This window comes from Marmota flaviventris, chromosome 16 (assembly GCF_047511675.1).
Source record: "Marmota flaviventris isolate mMarFla1 chromosome 16, mMarFla1.hap1, whole genome shotgun sequence".
NCBI lineage: Eukaryota > Metazoa > Chordata > Mammalia > Rodentia > Sciuridae > Marmota > Marmota flaviventris.
In genome coordinates, this window is record NC_092513.1 from 75,652,610 (window position 1) to 75,675,726 (window position 23,117).

General features: G+C 41.5%; 1 protein-coding gene across 1 annotated transcript in view; it reads right to left on the reverse strand.

The window, feature by feature from the left end:
* Window positions 1-251: 251 nt before the first annotated feature.
* The window catches only part of Shc3 (SHC adaptor protein 3), a 162,797-nt gene continuing 139,931 nt past the window's right edge, over window positions 252-23,117 (reverse strand). Inside the window, exon 12 of the mRNA XM_027955428.2 lies at window positions 252-380. Within this exon, the coding sequence (XP_027811229.2) occupies window positions 252-380 (129 nt within the window). The remainder of the gene's footprint in view (window positions 381-23,117) is intronic.

The following is a 23,117-nucleotide window of genomic DNA, read 5'->3' on the forward strand; positions in this document are numbered from 1 at the left end:
TCTTTCTTAGTCTTAAAAAATATAAATATAGAGGGATAATTTATACAGGATGTATAGGTATGTACACCTTTAATATGCATATGAGAAATGGGGAACAAGTTTATGAAACTTGAACTTGAAGGAAACCTGCCTTTGGCGGCTTTTGAAGAAGGCTCTGTGCCCTCAGGCAGCTGCCCCAGTTCCTGGAGCAGGAGACTGTCGCCCCAGGTCCTCCTGACCTGGTGCAGGCGTTGGAAGAGGGCCGGGCCAGCTCACTGTTTCCTCTCCACTGGCTGCTGGAGGCAGAGTTCGCTCCCGGCAGAGACGATGGGCAGGCTGCTTTCAAGGTGGTGGCTGATGAGGTGGCTGATACTGTCAAAGACCCTGTCCTTCGTCCGGATCTGTGCGGGAAGCAAACAGAAAGTTGAGCATGTCCCACAGACAGAAGAAAAGAAAACACGCTGTATCCAGAGCCACCATCTGAATTGACCCAAGGGCAAAGGCCTTTCTGGGACTCGGGAATCCCAGACCTCAGAGATGCTGTCTACCAAGACCCTGGTCACTAAGTGCAGCTGGTCCATTCAGTCCATTTCATCTGCCCACCCCTCTGAGACAGAGCCCTGAAGGTCCCAGCACACTGCTCCGTGGACCCTGTCCACCTTGTTCCTTCCATCCTGACCACACTGGGGCACAGCCTTCTCCAATCTCTGCAACCAGGGCTACCGCGCCTCTCCGTCTCCATCCCTCCCTCACGGAAGCTTCTGCCCAGCACTGGACGGCTGGGGCCTAAGGACTCCTGTGCCCTTCTCACCTACAGGCACAGTTGTTGCCTGGCCTGGAAGTTCTTCCACCTGAGAACCTGGCTCAGCCTCGGCCTCAATGCCAGAACCTCCAGGTGGCCTCTCTCCCTCCACACCTCCAGGCCGGCCCCAGCGCATATATGCTGCCCTCACAGGGTGGGCCTGCCTGAGACTTTGAAAAGTGGGAGATGGGAAGTGGATGCCTGGCTGGACCCATGTAGCCCTCACAAGCCAGGATGCCCCAGTGCCCTGGCCTCCTTCTGCAACTTTAGGAGATTCCTCTTCACCAGCATTCATATGAGTTGTCAGGAGCCCATCTTCTCTCTGAGGTGTATGCATTGCAAAGCTCACCCAAGGTGCTCTGAGAAGTGCAAGCCACGTTCTCAGGGCTCTACCAATGAGCAGCTCAAGGTAACAGCAGACGCTTGGAAATGAGGCTATTTTCCCCTACATGATTTCCCTTCACCTTTCTCTGTAAGCCCTGGAGCAGGAAGAGACCTCCTGAGCTGCAGAGGCCCTGCTCCGTGGGCATCCAGCCTCGCCGATGATGAAATCTGTTGGATGAGTATGGAAACAGATCTTTTTCGCAAGACTTCCCAGCACCTTTTCATGGAGAAGGTTGTTTAATTCTCTGGAAACTCCCTGGAATTTCTGACCCAAAAAAAGACACCCTGGGTGATGCATTGCTAAGTATTTAGAATCTGGGGCACTTAGAAACTCAGAGTGAGAGCAGTATTCTTGGGGTGTTGCCTTGACATTAACCCCTTGTTTCTATTTTTTTTTTTTTAATAATATGTCGGTTCTGGAGGAACTGGGTGGATGAAGGAAGGGTTATGACAGAAAGTGCCTGAAATAGCAAGGCCAAGGCCCAAGCCACCTGAGGGGTATTCAGCAACCCCACGCCCAGGCCACAGCCCAGGACAATCCCATCAGAAGCTGGAGGAGGGGGTGGTGATGGTCCCACAGTGATTCCAACATGATGCCAAAGCTGAGCACCGCCAGGTGGTGTCTGCGGTACACAGCTGGCCAACGCCAGCACATAGAACAAGTCGTACATTTACTGTTAAATTAAATAAAAGGGTCAATTCACCGAATTCCTATAAATACTTGCTAGCACTTCAATCTGGCTCCTGCCTGGGAAACTTGCAGCCCCTAGATCCATCTGTGTGGGTCCCCAAGTGGCACTAGAAATGCCAGGGGCTGATTAAAACCACCCAGCCCCTGGGACAAACCTAGGCTCCAGACACCTAAAAAGACGCTACCATAGTAAGGACACACTGAATGCTCACCCCGGACAACTGTGCAGGGCTCTGCGTAGCAAAGAGGAAATTAAAATGGAGAGAAGAGCTTCATTCTTATCAGTCTACAGAGAAGAGACCAAAATAGGCATATATTTAAAAAGAAGAAGGATCTAAGATCAATAATCTAAGCTTCTACCTTAAGACACTAGAAAAAGAAAAGAGCAAATTAACCTAAAGTAAACAGAAATAAAGACTGAAAATGAGAAGAGAAATCAGTGAAATTGAAAGCACGGAATCAATAGAGAAAATCAGTGAAACCAAAATATTAACAGAATTGTTGAGCTATTAGCAAGGCTAAGGAAGATGAGCAGTGGAGGACAAAAATCACAAGTAAAAATGAAAGAGAATCACTGATCCCATGAACATTAAAAATATGATAAGGGAATACTGTGAACAACTCTATGCCCATGAATTTGATAAACCTACATGACACAGTGGACCAATTCCCTGAAAGACACAATCTGCTAAAACTCACGTGAGAAGAAATAAATGATCTGAATAGGCCTACCTCGTAAAGAAATTGAATCAATGGTTAATAACCTTCCTCAAAAGAAAAAACCAGGCCCAGATGGGTTCATTGATGATTTCTTTTTCTTTTCTTTCTTTTTTTTTTCAGAAAGCTTCAAGTTTTTTTTTAATTTTACTATTATTTTTTTAAAATACACAACAGCAGTGGAATGCATTACAATTCTTTGAGGAAAATTTATACTAACTTTCTAAAATGTCTTTCAGAAGATAGAATCAAAGAGAATACTTCCTGATGCATTCTATGAAGCCAGCATTGCCTTAATACCAAAACCTGGCAAAGATATTATAGGAAAACCATAGAACAGTATCTCTAGTGAACACATATGCAAAAATCCAAAAATATTATCAAATCAAATTCAACAATGTATAAAAATGTATATGTTACAACTGAGGGATTTATTTCAGATGTTTAAAGTTGGCACAAAATTAAGAATCCATATAGTATTTATTACATTAACAAGTTAAAGAAGAAAAAATCATGTGACAATATCAATAGATACAGAAAAAGTATTTGACAAAATCCAACACCCTACATGATTTAAAAAAAAAAAATCTCTCAATAAACTAGGGATAGAAGGGAAGAACCTAAACTAAAAACCTACAGCTAATATTATAACTAAAAGTGAAAAACCAAAGTTTTTCCAGTAAGATCCAGAACAAGGCAAGGATGCCCTTTCTCATCATCCTTTTCAATATCATACTAGAAGTCCCAATGTCTTGCTCAATACAATAATACATGAAAAGGTATTCATATTGGCAAAGAAGAAATAAAACTACATTTGTTCACAGACTCATGATTATCTATCTCTTAAGAAAATCTGAAAGAATCAACAACCAAAAAAACCCCTCCTTCAACTAATAAGCAATTATAGTAAGGTTGCAAGTTACAAGGTTAATACACAAAATTCAGTCACTGTCCTATATATCGGCAATGAAAGCGTGGAGTTGAAAATTAAACTACAATACCACTTACATCAGCATCCCCCGAAATGAGACATATAGGTATAAATCCAACAAAGCATATACAAGATCTATAGGAGGAAATCTATTAAAGTCTGATGAAGAAAATCAAAGAAGAACTAAATATGGAGAAGGTATACAAGGAATTCCAAGGTATTCCATGTTTACGGATAGGAAAATTCAATGTTGTCAAGATGTCAGTTCTTTCCAAATTGATCTCTAGAGTCAATGCAAAATCAATCAAAATCCTTCCAAGTTATGTAGTATTGGCCAACTTTTTCTAAAGCTTATCTGGTTGGGGGGAAAAGATCCAGAGTAGCTAACACAATACTGAAAGAGAAGAATTTGGAGAATTGTCACAATTCAACTTCAGGAGTTACCACAAAGTTGTAGCAATCAAGACACTGTGGTATTGGTCGAGAATGACAGACAAATAGATCAATGGAACAGGACAGAGAGCCCAGAAACAGATCCACAAACATAGTCAACTGAATTTTAACAAGAAGCCAAGGAAATACAAGAGAAAAGACAGTATGGACATCTGTATTGTTATGGATAGGATATGAGGACGCCCCGCCCCGCAAAAAAAAACCTCACATATAAGACAATGCAAGATACACAGAAGTGGAATCATTAGGTTATGAAAACTGTAACCTAATCAGTGGATTAATTCACTGATATGGATTAGTTGAGTGGTAAATATAGACAGGTGGGGTGTAAACTGGAGGAGGTAGGGCACTGGGGGTGTGCCTTTGGGGTTTATATTTTGTTTCTGGGGAATGGAGCTCTCTCCCTCTTCCTGTTGCCATGTCCTGAGCTGCTGTCCTCTGTCATACTTTCCACCATGATGGGCTTCATCTTGGGCCCAGAGCTAGGGAATAGGCTGATCATGAACTGAACCTCTGAAACCATGAGCCAAGATAAACTTTTCCTTCTCTACATCTTTCTTGTTGGATCTTTTGGTCACAGCAATGAAAAAACTAACCAAAACACGGGGAGGAAAGAAAAACAGTTAATTTATCTAGAGACAGAACTTAAGACTCTTTGAACATTAACTCAAACTATATTACAGACTTCACTGTAAACCAAAACACTAGAAATTCAGAAAAACGGCAGACTAAAGGAACCTACGGTAAAGGAGCTGCTCTCTGAGGCTGAGTCAAGACATGGGTTCTGTAGCTGCAGGATGATACAGAGGGATAGTGGGAAAGCAACGCCAAGAGCCAGCAACCAGGTGAAACCCAGAAATACCAGTTTTTGGATTAGAAAGAGAATTAATAAAAAAAAAAAAAAACTAGACTGCACCAGAGCTGGCACATCATGGCCCAGAGGGAGGGGAATCTTTGCTCCCATAAGCTAAAAGAAAGTTTCCCAGGGAATTTAAGAAAAGCAGCCTCTTCTGTCCAGCAAGACCACCATCTCAGCAGAAAAGACACTCTGACCCCGAAAAGTGAGCAGGTGCAGGAGTGACCTGGCACGTCCCACCAGATCTAGTGAAAGTGGAGAGGCAGCACCACCCGAGAAAGCTTCGTTGTTTCAACTTTCTGCACAGAAAATTAGAAATCCCTGCAGCTTTCCTTCTCTTCCCCTCCTTCCCTCCTCCCTCCCTCCCTCCCTCCCTCTTTCCTCCCTCCCTCCCTCCCTCCATCCCTCTTTCCTCCCTCCCTCCCTCCCTCCCTCCACTTTGTGGTCTTTTCTTGCTCTTTTCATGCACCCAAGACCCAGTGGCCACCCAGGCTTTACTTCTCACTGGATCAGTGGGTGCTCAAGCCATGAGTCAATCTGGGCTCAGGAGCGATGCTGGGTGGTGACAGGAGTCACCGCTGCCATGGATCAGTCTTCAAAGAAGAGAAAAGAAAAGGGTGTTTTTATTTGAACCAGGGGCAAGGCTGACAAGGTATGGCGGTGGGTGGGGTTGGAGTCTGTGGGAAGCTGCTGCCTGAAACACCCTCTGGCAGGCTGACCACCGCCCCCAGGCCTGAAAGTGTGCAGAGGGTCTGCCGATGCCACCTGGGCACTCCCCACACACTCTCCCCAGCACAAGGACTAGCCCTCTTGGGACTGAGGGTGCAGTACAGTGCTGATGAGTACACAGGCCACCGGAGGGACCCTGCTGACCACAGGGCCTGCTGGAACTACCCTCCCAATCAGCACACAGACTCCCCAGCAAGATGGGCCTAGTTTGGGTCTGAGCTAAGAGAGAACAAACAGCAACTTAATTGTGTCACAAACCACCTTTTAGCTTAGGGACCCTAAAATCAAAGCCTCAGAGAGAAGTCTCTCCATTTTCAAACACCTCAGCAAGGAGAAAACTAAATGTTTTTTGTTTTTTTTTTAACTATTGTTGTTGCATTAGAGATTTTGTATAAAGTATTTTCTTGTGTCTTACTTTACTATTTGTTTTTTCATAGGTCTATCCAATTTTGTGTATTTTTTTCAATTAATCTGTTTTTCTTGACAACTCTTCTTCTTCTTTCTCATCCACATGTTCCCTTCTCTTTATCCTTCTTCTCTCCTCATTTTATCTGTTTCCATTCCCTCCCACTCTCTTTCTTGCCTTTCCCCCTTCTTCCAGTATAATTTAGCATTAAGTGTGCCACCATTAATGCCTAACTCTGAAACCTATTCTGTACTCTTTCTAACCCCCTTTTTTCATGGTTAGTAGAGTTGTAGAATTATTACATTTCTAAATGTATGATGCTATAATTTCTGCTCTTAGGTTTCCACTGTCACTTATTCTCTTTTCTCAAAGCAGGGCTAGTGGTACAGCTAAGCACCTTCATTACACTGACTGGATGTTTTGAAACTAAGAAATAAACTCAGCTCAGAGTTTATGGTAAAGAGATAACTGCCTCCTAAATAAGAGGAGGAGGAACATCACAACAGATGCAAGAACAACAGAGAATGTCCAAAACCAGGAGGAAACAAACCCCTGAGACATTTCCAAAAGTTTATAACCCCCCAGTCACTCAATCCACAGATATTGAAGTGATAAAATGCTGGATGGTGAAGTTGAAAAGCTGATTGTTAAAATGACTGACCTGTGAATTAAAAGAAGATCTCAGGAATGAACCCAGAGAGCAAAAACAGAATATGAATGAGCATTTCAATACAGAGACAGAGATTCTGAAAAAGAAACAATCAGAACCCTTGGGAATGAAAGACATAATAAGTCAAGTAAAAAACTCAGTTGAAAGTCTTGCCAACAGATTAGATTAAGTAGAAGATTACCTTGGAGCTCGAGGACAAGGGAGACAGACTTGAACATTCAGATGGTACTGAAGAAAATAATAAGAAACTATGATCAGAATAGATAAGAACTCTGGGACAACATTAAGAGACCAAACATCAGGCTCACAGGTACTGAGAAAGGAGCCGAGATACAGGTCAATGGCACTGGCAGCTTATTCAGTGAACTAATAGCAGAGAATATTCCAAACCTTGGGGTTGAGATGGATATCCAGATACTGGAGGAATTTAGGATCACAGATAGACAAGACCAGAAAAGAGCCTCTCCATTATACATTACAATTACAATGCCAAAATTCCAGGAAAAAAAGAAATAAGTTTAGAAGCTACAAGAGAGATAGCCAGGTTATATTTAAATGAAAATAACAGAAAATTTCTCTGAAGAAATCCTTAAGTCCAGGAGGCCTTGGAATGATGTATTTCAAGACTTGAAAGAAGAAAAACAAAAACAAACACACACACACACACACACACACACAAAAAAAAAAAAACCCTGCCAATCAACATTTCTATATCCAGCAAAAGTCTCCTTCAGAATCATAGAAGAAATAAAAGCCTCCCAAGGTAAACATAAAGTAAAAGAGTTCATGACTAACACAAGAACTCAGGAAAGGATAGATTTCATCAGAATAGATAAGCAATTAGGATTGAAGCAAGCATTGAAAATAAATCAAAATGACAGGAAGTGATACAGACCTATCTACAATAACACTGAATGTAAACGTTCTAAATTCTCAATTAAAAGACATAGACTATCAGACTAGATTAAAAAACAAGACCCAAATCTACATTATCTGCAAGAAACACACGTCATAGGTAAAAACATTCACAGGCTGAAAGTATAAAGATGGAAAGGATATTCCATGCAATGGAAACTGCAGGAGGATCTCCTCAATCTGACAAGGAAAACTTCAAACCAAAATTAGAAGAGCCAAAGAAGATCATTATATACTGGCAAATGAAACAATCAGACTAGAAAATACAACAACAGTAAATATTTTTGCCCCCAATATAGGTGCACCTGATTACATAAAACAAATGTTATTTGACATAAAGTCTCAGACAGATTCCAATACAGTAAAACTGGGTGATTTCAGTACACCTCAATCACAAATAGATAGGTAATTCAGACATAAAACCAGCAAAGACACTATAGAGTTAAAGCATAATTTAACTCAAATGGACAAAACAGGCATCGCAGAATATTTCATCCAACAACAGCTCAATATGCTTTGTTTTCAGCGACCCATATAACCTTTACCAAAAGAGATCATAATCTAGGCCACAAAGTAAGTCTTAACAAATACAAAAAAGATGAAATAATTCCTTGCAATTTAGCAGATCATAATGAAGTTAACGGCCAACAGCAAGAAAAACATAGAAACTAAACAAACAAATGGAGACTGAACAATCTACTTTTGAATGATGAGTGGATCATTAAGAAATCAAAGGAGAAATTTAAAATTTCTTAGTATCAAACAAGAACAGAAATACAACATACCTAAATCTCTGGAACATGGCAAAGCCAGATATAAGAACAAAGTCAATTGGAGTGAGTGTCTACTTAAAAACTGAGAAAGATCCCAAATAAATAATCTGCATGTCAAGGTGTTAGATAAACAAGAACAAACTGTTAGGGTCTGTAAACAAGTCAAGATGGCCATGCCTGGCATTTTGCCAGAGGGAATGGTTTGTGAAGTAACGCCAGCGAGCCATTAAGACGATAGAGATTCCTTAATGACTGACTGCTGTATCTAATGATGTTAAGCTGTGTATAATTGTTAAGATGATGAGGGTTCCTTAATGACTGATTGCTGTAACTGGTTGATGCTAAATTGAAACAAGCTGTGTATTCAGTTATGTATATATACCCCTGCAGTCCTACAGTAAATGGCTCCCACTGCGTCAACCTTCACAAGTTGCTCCTCACTCATCCCCCGGCTATTTTGCCCAGCCAGCCGGGCTGCGGCAACAAACTATTTTCAAAACCAGTATAAGCAAAGATATAAAGGGGGGTGTTTCCAAACTCAGAGCCACTATCCCTCTGATGGCCAAACCAGAAAAGGACATTTCAAGGAAAGAAAACTACAAACCAATATTCTTGACAAAGATAAATGCAAATATTCTTAATAAAATCCTAGCAAATTGAATTTTTTAAAAAAACACATTACAAAGATTAAACCCCACGATCGGGTTGGTTTCGTTCCAGGGATGCCAAGACTATTCAACATAAGTAAATCAATGAACATAATATACCACAGAAATAGAACCAACGGCAAAATGAGGATCATCACAGCAGATGCAGAGACAGCCTGCAACAAAATTCAACAACTATCTGTGATGAAAAAAAAATTTTTTAAAAACCCCGAAGAGTCTAAGGACAGGAAAGAACTTGCCTTAACATCATAAAGGCTGTATAAGACAAACTCAAAGGCAGGACTATAACAAATGAAGAAAAACTGAAGGCCTGTCCTCTAAAATGAGAAACAGGACAAGGATGTCCACTCTCACCCCTCATATTCAATATGGTACTTGAAGTTTTACCAGTGCAATCAGGTAGGAGAAGGAAGAAAAGGGGATTAAAAACAGAAGAGGAAGGAGTCCAATTGTTATCATTGGCCGATGAAGTGATCCTTTACTTTGAAGATCCTAAAAGCTCCACCAGGAAATTTCTAGAGCTGATAAACAAATTCAGCCAAATAACAGGATACAAAGTGAACCTAAAAAACTAATATCTTTTTTACATACCAATGATGGATCTGCTGAGGAAGAAATCGGGGAAAGAATTTCATTCACAATAATGTTAAAAACATAAAATAATTTGGAGTAAACTTAATGAGAACTAAAAGACCTTTATGAAGAAAACTACAGAATATTAGAAAAAGAAATCAAAGAAGATGCTAAAAGATCGAAAGACCTCCCACATTCAGGTGCAGGCAGAATGAATATTGTTAAAATGGCCATACTGGGCTGGGATTGTGGCTCAGTGGTAGAGCGCTCGCCTAGCACAGAAGGGACCCGGGTTCGATCCTCAGCACCACATAAAAATAAAGGCATTGTGTTGTGTCCATCTACGCCAAAAAATTAATTTAAAAAATGGCCATAGTACCAAAAGTGATTTACAGATTCAATGCAATCCTCCTCCAACTACCGAAGATATTCTTCTCAGAACTAGAAGAAAAAGAAAAAAAAAAAAAGAACAGTCCTAAAATTCACATTCAGGCTAGAGGCCTCACAATACCTGAGTTCAAAGGACACTACAAAGAACAGTAACAGAAACAACTCTGTCTGGTGTAAAAACAGACACAGACCACTGGAACAGAATAGAAGACACAGGGACATCCTCACACAGCCAGTCTTCTGGTTCTTGATAACATGCCAAAAAATTATGTTGGAGAAAAAGGCAGCCTTTTTAACAAATGGTGCTGGAAAACTGTACATCCATATGCAAAACATTGAAGCGAGATCCCCCTCACACCCTGCACAAAGACAACTCAAAATGGCACCAACATATAGACATAGGTGGCAACTTCCTCTCTAGGACTCTCATAGCTCAGGAAAAAATACCAAGAATCAATAAATGGGGAGGCATCAAAATAAGAAGTTTCTGCACAGCTAGGGAAATGACAGGGTGAACAAAGAACCTAAGGAATAGGAGGAAATCTTTGCCAGCTACTCCTCGGACAGAGGTTTAATATCAAGAATGTATATAGCACTCAAAAATCGCAACACCAAACAAACCACCCCAAACAAATTACCCATTCAATAAATGGGCAAAGGAACTAAACAGACACTTCTCAAAAGAAGAAATACAAATGGCCAACAAATATATGAAAAAGTGCTCAACATCTCTAGCCATCAGGGAAAGGCAAGTCAAAACTCCACTGAGATTCCTTCTCACCCCAATGAGAATAGCAATCATTAACAATACAAGGAAAGTGTGGCATATATACACAATGGCGTTTTTTTCAGCCATAAAGAAGAATTAAATCATGCTATTTGCAGGGGAATGGATGGAACTGGAGTAGATGATGTTAAGCAAAATAAGCCAGACTCAGAAAGATAAGTACCGTATGTTTTCTCTCTGGAGAGAAAAGGGGGAGAAAGGGGGTCTTATGAAAATAAAAGAGAGACTGCTAGGGTGGAGAAGGGGCTCAGGAGAGAGAAGAGGGATGGGAAACGGGAGGGACAGGGGAATGAAACTGATCAAATTATGTTACATGCATGTAAGACTAAGCCACAATGAAGCACACTCTTGTATAATCAATATGCACTGATACATTTTAAAAAAAATTATAAAAGTTTTAGAAGATACTACAAGAAAAAATGTAGACAACCTTGGGTTTGGCAATGACTTTTTAAATACACTACAAAAGGCACGATCCATACAAGAAAGAATTGATAAACAAGACTTCATTAAAATTAAAAAATTTCTGCTCTGCATAAGACACCATCAAGAGAACGAGAAGCCAAGCCCCAGACTGGGAGAAAATCTTGGTGAAAAATATATCCAATAAAGGACTGGTATCCAAAACATACCAAGAACTCTTAAAACTGAGCGATAAGAAAATAATCCAATGGGGGTAAAAATGGTCCCAAAACCTGAACAGAGTCAGAGAAGATATACAGATGGTAAATAAGTATAGGAAAAGAGTTGCACATTATAGGTCAACAAGGAAATGCTGATCAAGACTATTACATCACTCCTGTTAGAACGGCCAAAATCCAGAACACTGACCACAGCAAATGCTGAAGGAGAAGAGGAGCAACCAGAACTCTTACTTGCTTGTGGGAATGGTGGTGGTCAGAAGTGCCTGGTGGTGGAAGACTGTAGGGGGAAGCCTTTTGCTCTCTGTTGGTATGTATGAGCCTTCCAAGGACAGGTGGGGGTTGGGGAGGTACAGTGGGAGTTTGAGTGATCCATAGAGCCACAGGCCTGGTTTGACCTCACATACTTTGCGATGAACTTCCACGCCCTTGCAACAGATGGAGACCACCAGACCAGCCCTTTAGAATGCTAATTGCTAGCAGAATCATGTTTGTAACTTTTGTTCTAACTGTATGGGAAGTACAGTGGTTCTTCAGCATCCAAAGGGTTGATCCAAAGGGATGCCAAAATCCATGGGTGCTCAAGTCCCTTAACATAAAGTGGCACAGTATTTGCATATATCGTATGTATATCCTCCTGTAGACTTTCAATCATCTCTGGATCACCTATAATATCTATGACCTTGTAAATGCTATGTAAATTCTCATTATATTACATTATATGATGATAATTCTAAAAAGGTCTGTGCATGTTTAGTAGAGGTGCAATTTTATCTTCTGAATATCTGCAGTTGGTTGAATCTGCAGATGTGGAACACATGGATATAGAGGTCATCACAGTCCATTCCAGCTTTAAAATTGTGTCTCAGGAGCTGGGCCACCAGATAGAACATCTCTCATCGCTGTCCGAGGGGCTCTCCCCATCTCCCAAATCGGCCCCACCTGTGGAAGCCCAGGCTGTTGTGGGCTGAGTGTGACCTCCGTGAGTCCTCCAGGTCACCAGCTGGTGAGTTACTAAAGAAACCACAAAGAAGTCTTCATTCAGCCACTAAACAGGGGGTGCTGGGACCACCACACTCAGTGTCCCCAAAGCCATCTGTCTCCACAGATCCCTGAGTGACCACAGATAGCACCCATTCCATTCACAGAGGGGAGGACCCCTGTCCAAGGACACCAGCCAGGAAAGGTCACAGCTGTTCCACAAACGAACTCCATATTTTTGTAAAACTCCACAAATCAGAGCAAAGTTGGAGAAGAGGAGGAAGTACAGGCAGAAAGTGCACAGTGGACTCTCCCTGTTTGGGGCCTGCCTAGGTCCAAAGCAAAGGCCTGATGCTCACCTGCCTTGGGCCCTCCCAAGTGAGGCGCCTCCACCTCCTGCAAGGTGGAAACTGTGTGCTTCTAGCGCCCCCTAGTGGCTAGAAGGGCAAAATGGTGGGGGAATTTGAAAATCTCTAGTTGGAAGGTTCCTTCAACATTCGTTTAGTATCTAGAAACATTTTCTTCTTAATCATGGAACAACTTTGTCACACAGAACCTTATGTGGACACCTAATGTGCAAAATCCAAGAAGAAGGCAGGAGGGACAGGCCTCAGAGCACTCCCAGGACTTGGAGATGGATCCTTCTCACCCAAGATCTTAAATGGATAGGGAAGTCCTACAACTGGCCCAGGGTCAGAAGTGTCTGCCATAATCTCCGGATTTTTTTAATAATCGATAAAGCACAATGGCAACAACAGGAGACAGCACACCTAGATTACCCACTCCTGTGTTTCAGGGATTATGCAAAGCAGGACAGGATCAGAAGGGACTGCCATGCAGGAGAAAGGTCACTGTGCTTGGGCTTGAATCTTTATTCTGCTAATAGCTCTGTTCTTGGCAACTTACCTAACACATCCTTCCTTCTCTTTAAGAGTGTGTTAACTAGACCCAGGTTCCTCCACTCGAGTGACATGCGCCTGTTGGTCTGATGCAAGCTCACGCTGGTGACCCCTCGCTCAGGGTTTCTGGCCCAGCAGGTCTGGGCAGGCTCTGACAATCTGCATTTCTGAGCAAGTTCCAGATGGTTCCAAGCTGCTGGAGACTGCTGGACTAGCATAAGGGCTCAAAGTCCTGTCTACTTCGTTTTGTGAACTGGAATCAACACACCTGCCCAATTCATTCAGTCCCTCCCGGGATCCAGAGGGAACAAAGGGTCCTTCTCCACTGACGATGTGAACAGCCTGGTGGTCCCAGCCCTTTCTTCCTGGGTGCACCATGGCACCCGTGCATGAAGCGGAAGCTCAGGCACATGCGCCATCTTCCTTGCCCATGACTCCCATAAGAAGCATTCTGCTCTTGTGACAAGTGACAGGAAGACAGTTTTGAGTACCTGCTGCATCCTGGCCAGTCCCCTTCTAATGGTGCCCCTAATGGCAAGGACATGACCTTTCTGTGGAGAGTCTGTCATGTGTCCTACTTTACAGATAGGACTGTTGTCATCGTGACAAGATTAATATACACTGAGCACAGGGCACAGCCTCTGGGGAGTGCTCAGGACATGGTCACTATTGCTCTTCTCTTACCACACTCGGCACATTAGCCTTACCCTGGATGGGATGTGTGTCCTAGGAAGATTTCAAACAGGAAGTGACCTGAGCAGGTAGGTGGTAGGGAAGAAAGGACAGCTTTCTGGGTTATTTGGGGGCCATTTGATGAGCATTTGGAAGAGGAGCACACAGAGACAGGATGGGGCAGCTGAGGCTGCCTGCCTGGACTGGGGGAAGGACTCCAGAAGGCCCTCTGGAGCCTGGAGTAAGGAGCAAGCTCCCTCTGCCTGCTGCTGGGCTTGCGTTGCCTAGGCAACGTCTAAGTGGAGTTACCCTGCAGGCAGGCAGAAATCCCACTTAAGGATTTCTCACTAACAAGTACACTCAGTCAATGACAAAATGATTGCAATGACAAAGGGTGACACCAGCATGGGCAAAGCTACCCTGATGAAAACCTGGGTTCCCTGGGAACAGCTGGCACATGCCGCTGCTGCCCTTTCTGTAACTTCCTAGCTTTGGATGGATCCACTGGGGGGCCCCTGCCCCCACCCAAGATCCAAGGGCCTGAATCCAGACTAACGAGTTGGGACACAGATCAAACCCAGAATCACTTTCCCGGATCCAAAATGAAGACGTGGCCCAGGTCCTTCCAGGAGGCAGTGGCTGGGCCACAGGGCTGACCCCACCCTCCCTCCCGCTGTGACAATGTCAGGAATCCAGCCTGAGACCTTGTACACCCATTGCTCGCACCCTCCTCCCCTGCCCCAGGAGAGCACTCAATTCCCCCCCCCATTGTGAGCTTGACCCTGAGTCTCTGCAGGGGTGTGGAGGGGTGGGGGGTGGGGGACCTGATGTTCACCCCTCCCCTGCTCCCCTGGGTTCTCTGAACAGGAGGTCCCGGGAAGAAGGAATGGGTCTGGTTCCCTCCCCAGCCCCATTCCTTCTGGTATAATTTCCCAGGTACTGAGAAGACCTCATCATCCCAAGCTTTGCCCAAGAGTCTGCAAAGTCTGTTTCTGACAATAGAGAATATAAGAAAATAAATAAATAAAAACAAGAGAACCGACGCTGGTGATCCAACAGGAAATTCATAGAAAACTGTCACCAATCAGATCCAGAGGAGAGAATTGGTGGACACATTATCTCCAACCTCCCCCGGGGACGGGCCGCACTGGCCCTGGCCATTTGCATCATTTCAGAGAGAAGGAGGGGGAAGTTCCTTAAGTATTGAGTGAGGAAGATGCTAGAATTTAGCTGTTTTTGTGTCTTTCATTTTGCCTGAGTTTGAAATCCTTCATAGAATATAACAGGTATGTGAAGCCCTGAGAATTCAGGATCAGTTAGGTATTCCCCTACTCCCCCTTCCAATACCCAGTAAAATGACAAAGGAAGAATCAACTTCTAAAAAGAGAAGGAGGGGAAGAATGTGGGCGATGGGCTAACCAAAAGCCAGAAGCCTGCTGAACCCCAGGAGGAGCCACCTAGAATGTGGGCGGAGCTTGTGACCATTGTCCCCAGGGGGAGGGGCCCTACCATTCCCCTGCAGTGGGCTGCAGACACAAAACCCAGCCCCTCCCTCCTTGCCCTTCGCCTCCTTACAGCCAGACTAGCTCAGGGAATATTTGTTCAGAGAAATCAAACCTGCTGCCTGGGAAGAATTAAGCCTGTAAGAGAACAAAGGGGACCCCAGGTAGAAGCTCTTGAGAGGTACCCAGCCTCAAAAGTCCCAGCCCCCCCCCATGTTTTTCTAGTCTAAGAGGCAACGCCCCTGCATTCCTCCCCTCCATCCTTCCTCCCATCCCAACACACACACACACACACACACACACACAATCTCAGTCATTCTTCTAAAGCCCGGGACAGATTAGAGGGAAGGAGAACTGTTTATCATAGCAGAGAAGACCAACCCCAGGGTGATCAGCCCAGCCTCTCTCCCTAAACCTCGCAGTGAAAGCAGCGTTAAGATCAGATTCATGACCATATCATTACAGAACATGAAGGGAAAGAAAAAGCTAAATATTTTCAGAAAAAATGTCGCCACAAGGAATGAAGACTCAAAAGAGCCACTGTTGCATGGAGCGGGTCCCGGGGTGTAGCCCAGTGGTAGAACACTTGCACAGCAGGCACCAGGCCCTAGCACTGCATAAAAAAATAATCATTAAAGAAAACGAAAAACATAAGCACTGTGAGAAGAAAGACCACGGTGAGCAAATCAACACCTGCCTCAGGAGATGACTTGGAAAACAGAAAACAAGAATCGAACTCATATTAATAGTGTGAAAAATCAAAAAGATACTGACTGCACCCTCAAAAGAATAAGGTGCATAAAAATTAAACAGAGGACAAAAAATCTTTTAAAAATTAAATATGTAATCTATAAAATGATATGAATATGAATATATGTAAAACATGCAGAGATAGATAACATGACATTTATGAGGTAGTCAATAAAAGCCCCCAGAACATAGAGAAAAATATCAAAGAAATAGAAACTTAAGGGAAAGGATGAGTCCAGGAGGACAAACTTCTCATCTACATGTTCTGGGAGGAATTGATGTAGAAATCAGGAAATTCATCAAAGAAATGGTTCGTGAAACTTGCTCTGATTTACAGAGAAACACAAATCTTCAGATATAAAGAGTTATCAAGTTTCCAGAAAATAGAATGGAAGAAGTTCCACACTTAAAAAGCTAAATGTTTTCCAGGAAAAAAAAAACAATGTAACCACAAGGGTAAAGACTCAGATCAGTCATACTATGACGAACCATTCTGTGAATCAAAAGTGACTTAAAAACACATTTTCAGACTTGTGAGAAGGAGAAAGTCTATTTGCTGCACCTGTTCTGAGAAAGACAATCAAGTAAGCAATCCAGTAAAATGTGACTGAATGCCAAGAAAGAAGAGTTGGGATACATAACACACTGAAACTCACCCAAGGTTCAAGGAAAATATGTCTCTAGAGTGAGGAATTCACTCAGAAACATATTAGTCCACTTCAGAAGAAGTCTGTCTGTCTTCATGTGTGTTCCAAACAGGAGAGGGGATGAGCATGGTGCTGAATAACAGTGACCACATAGAGAGAAAAACAGCTTTCTTCTCTCCAGAAAAGCACATTTAGAAACTTCAAAATTAACTTATTGAAAAAGCAGTTGCATGAAAGAGTACATATATAATGCAATGTTGGGCCTGACATATAGGAATGTGATATCACATCTTTGCCAATAATCGCACAAAGGGAGTGGGTTCCAGTAAATCTAGTTTGGCTGAGAAAACTTCAGATGGTAAAATAATAATTATACCATATATTGTTGGGCTTGTAATGTTAATAGATACGGTATGTATGGCAATAATTCCTCACAAGGGAAAAAGAACAGAGCTACATAGGAGGGATGGTTTCGTAGATCACAAGAATTAAGCTAGTATAAATTTGAAGGTAATTCTGGCAAGATAAAATGTATATGGAACAATCACTTAAAAAGATTCAAAGGCATAGTGGAAAAATGATTAAAAAGGAAACGGCAAAACAGAAGGTACTAGGGAATAAAAATAATCAACTTATGTGCACATGTATAAAAATGGTATAATAAATCTCGTGATTATGTACATAATGTACCAATAAAAAGATATAATGTATTGATCAGAAAAAAATGAAATGCTACATTATAAAATATTCATTTAATGCAAAGGTAAAGAAGGAATGGGGAACAAAAAAGACATGAGACCTGTAAAATACAAAAAAGTAATACAGCAGATGTAAATCTAGTCATATCAATAATGATGGCATTAAATGTTAGTGAATGGATACAACAATGCAAAGGCAAAGCTTATCAGAATATATAAGGAAAAATCATGATCCAATTAAATGCTGTCTGAAGGAGACATGTTTTAAATCCAAAGATACAAGCAAAATGAAAGTACAGGGTAGAAAGGGATATATGATGCAAATAGCAGCCTTGAGAAAGCTTGAGTGGATATATTAATACTGGGCTTCAAAACAAAAAATGTTACTACAGATGAAGAAGAACATTTAATAAAAGGTCACCCTGTTAGAGGACATAGCAATCATAAACATACATGCACTCAATAACAGACCACCAAAATACATGAAGCAAAACTAACAGAAATGGAGAAAGAGAGACAAGTCAACAATAACAGAGACTTCAATACCCTATTTTTAGTAATGGGTAGAACAACAAGGCAGAAGACCAACAAGGAAATAGAAGACTTGAACAGCCTTAAAAATCAATTAGACCTATGTGGTATTTATGAAACACTACATCCAATAATAGAATATACATTCTTCATACATGAATGCCAATTTGATATTTAGATAAAATGGAAAAATTCCTAGACAGGCACAAACTATCAAAACTGACACATGAAGAAATAGATAACCTATTGAACTACAATGATGAAGAGAATTAGTACTCAAACTACCCACCACAAAAAAGCTAGGACCAAATGACTTCACTACTAAGTTTTGCCAAGAATCTAAGGAAGAATTCACCAATTCTTCACAAACTCTTCCAAGAAGTGAAAGACAAAACACTTCTGAACTCACTTTGTGAGTTCTGTAATACCCTGACAGCCAAAACCACAAATAATAATAATAAAACCCTACAGATTCCCTTACGCATATGGATGGGGAAAATCCTCAACAAAATACTGGCAAGCCAAATCTAGGAAATAATAATAAAAAAAATATACATCCATGCCCACATGGAATTTATTCCAGGAATGCAAGGGTTAACATCTGAAAAGCAGTCAGCATAACACAGAAATTATAAATCAAACACACACAAAAAAAATTAACTCAACACAGAAAATAATTTGACAAAATCCAACACTACATGTTTAAAAAGAAAGACTCAGCAAACCAGAGGTAAAATGATTTTTTTCAACCTGATAAAGGGTATACACAAAAATCCCAAAGCTAACATACTTAATTGTGAAAAACTAGATGTTTTCAGTAACAAGACAAGAAGTCTGCTCTTGCTACCTCTATTTATCATTGTAGTGGAACTTGTAGCTAGGGTAATTAGGTAATGCAGAGAAATAAAAGATGTCAAAGCTGGAAAGGGAAAAAAAAACTCTATTTGCTGATAACATGATCTTTACATAGAAAAACTATCTAAACTATCCATTAAAATATTAAAACCAATAAATGACTTCAGCACAAGTTTGTAGGATACAAAATCAATATGCAAAAATCAACTATGTTTCTATACACTTGCAATGAATAGTCTGAAAATGAAACTGAGAACATTAGAGAACATTCATAAGAACTTTCTGAAATAAAATACTTAGAAGTAAAATTAACAAAAGAAGTGCAAAACCTATACTCTGTAAACTAAAAATATTGTAAAAAACTAAGAAATATATAAATAGGTGGGAAAACATGTCTCTGTCATGGTTTGGAAGGCTTAATTGTTAAGACATCACTATTCCCCAAATTGATCTATAGATTCAATGTAATTCCCATCAGAATCACAACTGACCTCTTTGTAGACATTGACAAGTTATTCTAAAGCTCATATGGAACTGCTAGAAACCTCAAATAGCCAAACAACCCTGAAAAAGAATAACAAAGTGGGTGGACTCACCTTTCCTGATTTAAAAACTTTCTGGAAAGCAATGGTAATCAATATTGTATGGTATGTCACAAGGATAGACATCCAGACCCAGTGGATCAACTTGAGAGTCCACAATACAATTATACATCAATGATCAACTGATTCTCAGTAGTGGTGCAGGGAAAGAACAGTCTCATCAACAAATGATAGGAAGACAACTGAATATTCACAAGTAAAAGAATAAAGCTGAACCATTACATCACACTGTATATGCAAATTATCATAAAACAAATCAAAGGCTTAAATGTAAGCATTAAAACTATAAATTCTTTGAAGAAAATATAGAGGTGAATCTTTATGACCTTGGATTCGGCAAAAGACTCAGGTATGACATAAAAAACCTGAGCACAAAAGAAAAGATAAAATTAATTTTGTCAAAATCTAAAACTTTTATGCTTTAAAGGACAGCCTCAAGAAAGTGAAAAGATTACCTGCAGGATGAGAAAATAAATAATGACAAATTATATATCTGATAATGGACTTGTCTCCAGCATATATAAAGAACATTTAGAATGTAATAATAAAAGATAATCTGATTAAAACAAATGGGCAAAGGATATAAATAGACTTTTCTGTAAGAAAGATATGGTCAATAAGAAAATGAAGAGTTGCTCAACATTATAGTAATTAGAAAAATGTAAATCAAAAGCACAGTGAGATATAACTTCCTACTCACCAGGATGGGTAGAATCATAAAGGGAGGTAAATTGTTGGAGAGCTTGTGGAGAAATCAAAGCCTTTATATGGTGTCAGCTGGAGTGTAAATTGGTACAGTCACCTTGGAAAATTGTCGGGCAGTTTCTCAAAAAATAGAGAAAAGATGGAGTTTCTCAAGAAATCTCACCCAGCAATTCCACTGATGGCTATATATCAAATAAAAATGAAAATGTAAGCTAACCCTAACTATAAAAGTATTTATAGCAGCATTATTACTAATAGCCAAAATATGGAAACAACCTGAGCATTCATCAACAGACGAATAATAAAACAAAATGTGATCTACCTATACAGTGGATGTTAATTATTTAGCTATAAAAAGAAAATATATACTAGAGGTTGGGTGAACCTTGAGAACATTATGCTGATTGAAAGAAGCTGGTCACAAAAGTTCACAGGTTGCATTGTTATGGGCCAGGCTAGATGGGCAATGACCAAACAGACCCGTTTTACCCTGAGACTCCATATCATGTAAGAAGTGCTTCTCCCGTGGGAAAGCCCCGCCTCTGTGCCCGTTAACAGTTACCTAGCATAGTAGTTGGCAACACAAAATAGCAATTCTTATACAATGTAAAATTGTTCCCTTTGGTTTCTATTTTTCTTGGGCAATGTACCTTGTCAGAGATTGTCTGTCTACACATTAGTAACCATTCTCTAACTTGTACTGAACTAGGGTCATTTTGACCCACTTCCCTTCTTCTGGCTTGCTGCTATGCCAACCTGGAAAGTCCCATGGGAAATACCAACGTACCCACTGCATTGTCTCGCTGACTGCCCAATCCGGCTTCTGTACCTGCTTGCTTGCAGCTACGTCAGCCCAGATGCAGTTTTTGAATATCCTAAAATGCTCAGGCTTGGGGCTGTTCCTTGAGAGACAGTTATGGGTCCTGTGGGAAGCAGTTGCCAGCCGGGGGGCTAAATAAAGACTCTTCAATCTAGACAAAACTAGGACTTGGTGTGTTTTCTGAGCGACCTGCCCCTCAAGAATATTATTTATTCATATTAAATTCCAGAATGGAAAACCTATAGGGATAGAAAATATTCCTAAAAGGTCTGTGTGAGCGAGGAGAATTGGAGGTCAGTGGGTTTTAGCTCAATCGGATGATGTTTCTTTTGATGGTGATAAAAATGTTCTAAGATTGACATTGGTGATGGATGCAAATATGAATGAATTTACTGAAAAACATTTTACTAAAAACCAAATATACTAAATACCCATTTAAAATGAGTATGCTATGTAGATTATATTTCAATAAAGTAACAGAAAAAAAAAAAGAACTCTCTACCTCCCAGTTTACCAAAAACACAGGAAAAAGAGACAAAGGAACAAATTAAATAATGTCACAAGGAAGCAACTGCCAACTGCAGGGTATTCTACAGACAAAAGTGCAATTTTTAAAAACATCACTGGTATAGAAGGAAAACAGAAGGCAAGCTGCCATACAATAAAATTGTGTCAAAAGACAACAAAATTCAAATGCATACCACATTTGGATGCTGATTCCAACAAGTTCATAATAAAAGGAACATCTCTGAGACAACTACAAAAAAATGAATATGGACTGGGTATTAGGTCACCCTGATGAGTTATTTTTAGTTTTGTTGGATGAACAATGACGTTGTAGAACTGTTAGGAAGGCTCTATAGGTGAACATGCATGCTGAAGTTATTTACGGGAGACATGGCGAGGGGCAGGCTTTGTGCACACTACAGAATACTGTGAACGTGCCCTCTTTTGTCTTCCTTTCCACTCTTTTTCTTTCTCCAATGATCAGTCCAAAAGGGAAGCAGAATCTCCATGCTTTGGAGAGTGGAGGTAGCCACTCAGACCCACGTGGGGTTCAGACAGTAGGAAGAGAGGGTGCCCAGGGTAGGGCGGACCAGCACAGAGTATCCGAGGTCAAATGGAGGGAGGGGAAAGCATCTTTGCCCAGGAGAAGGCTGCACAGCCTACGTGGGATGTCAGAGTCCAAAGAGGGAAGGGGACATCTAGGTGAGAGAGGGACTGATGTGAAATGTTAGAGCATGGATAGGGTGAGAGCCCCAGAGGGGACAGTGGGACAGGAGCAAGGGTCTTCCAGAAGAGGGGCTTCCATACAGGGGCCTAGACAAAAAAAAAAAAAAAAATAAGCTATCAGGGGTGATGGGATCAGGTAGCCCACTGCTGGGGATGGGAGTTATAAATGTGGAAAAAGAATTATAATGAACCCTGTGATATGGAATTGGAATTGGAAGACTTGCTGTAAATGACACAGAAATAAATGTATAATAATGCAAATTGTGCGTGGAGAATGGAGTAGGTATATGTGTGGGGTGTGGGGGTGGGGGTGGGGTATGTATATGAGTGTGTACCTGGGGTGCATGTGTGTCTGTGTGAGAGTGTTGCATGCATGTCCACGCACATGTGTGTGCAAGCGTACGCGCCCTAACTCTGTCCATCAGGAGGCCAGGGCCAGCCACACCCTTCTCTGGTCTGGTAAGTGTCTCCCGCAGGCCCATGTGTGGAAGACACGGCCCTCAGCCTCAGCCTGAGGTTCTGTTGGGAGATGTGGAAGCTTTAGGAGGAGGGGCTTAGAGGAGAGGCCTTCAGTCACTGGGAGGGCTTCCTTGAAGGGGACATGGGGGGTGGCCCTTCCTCTACCACCCACTCCCACCACGGTGTCTGCCTCATCCCAGGCCCAAAGGCAGAGGGCCCAGGGACTGTGGACTGAACCCTGAGCCATGGACCTCTGCTCCTTCAAGTTGATTATCTCAGGAACTTTGTCCTGGTGATGGGAAGAGGACCATCACAGTCCCCAATAAGCACTCCTAGTGCCCAGTCTTTATCTCTAACAGCCAGTGCCCTCCTGAAGGAGCAGGAGCGCTTGGGAGGAC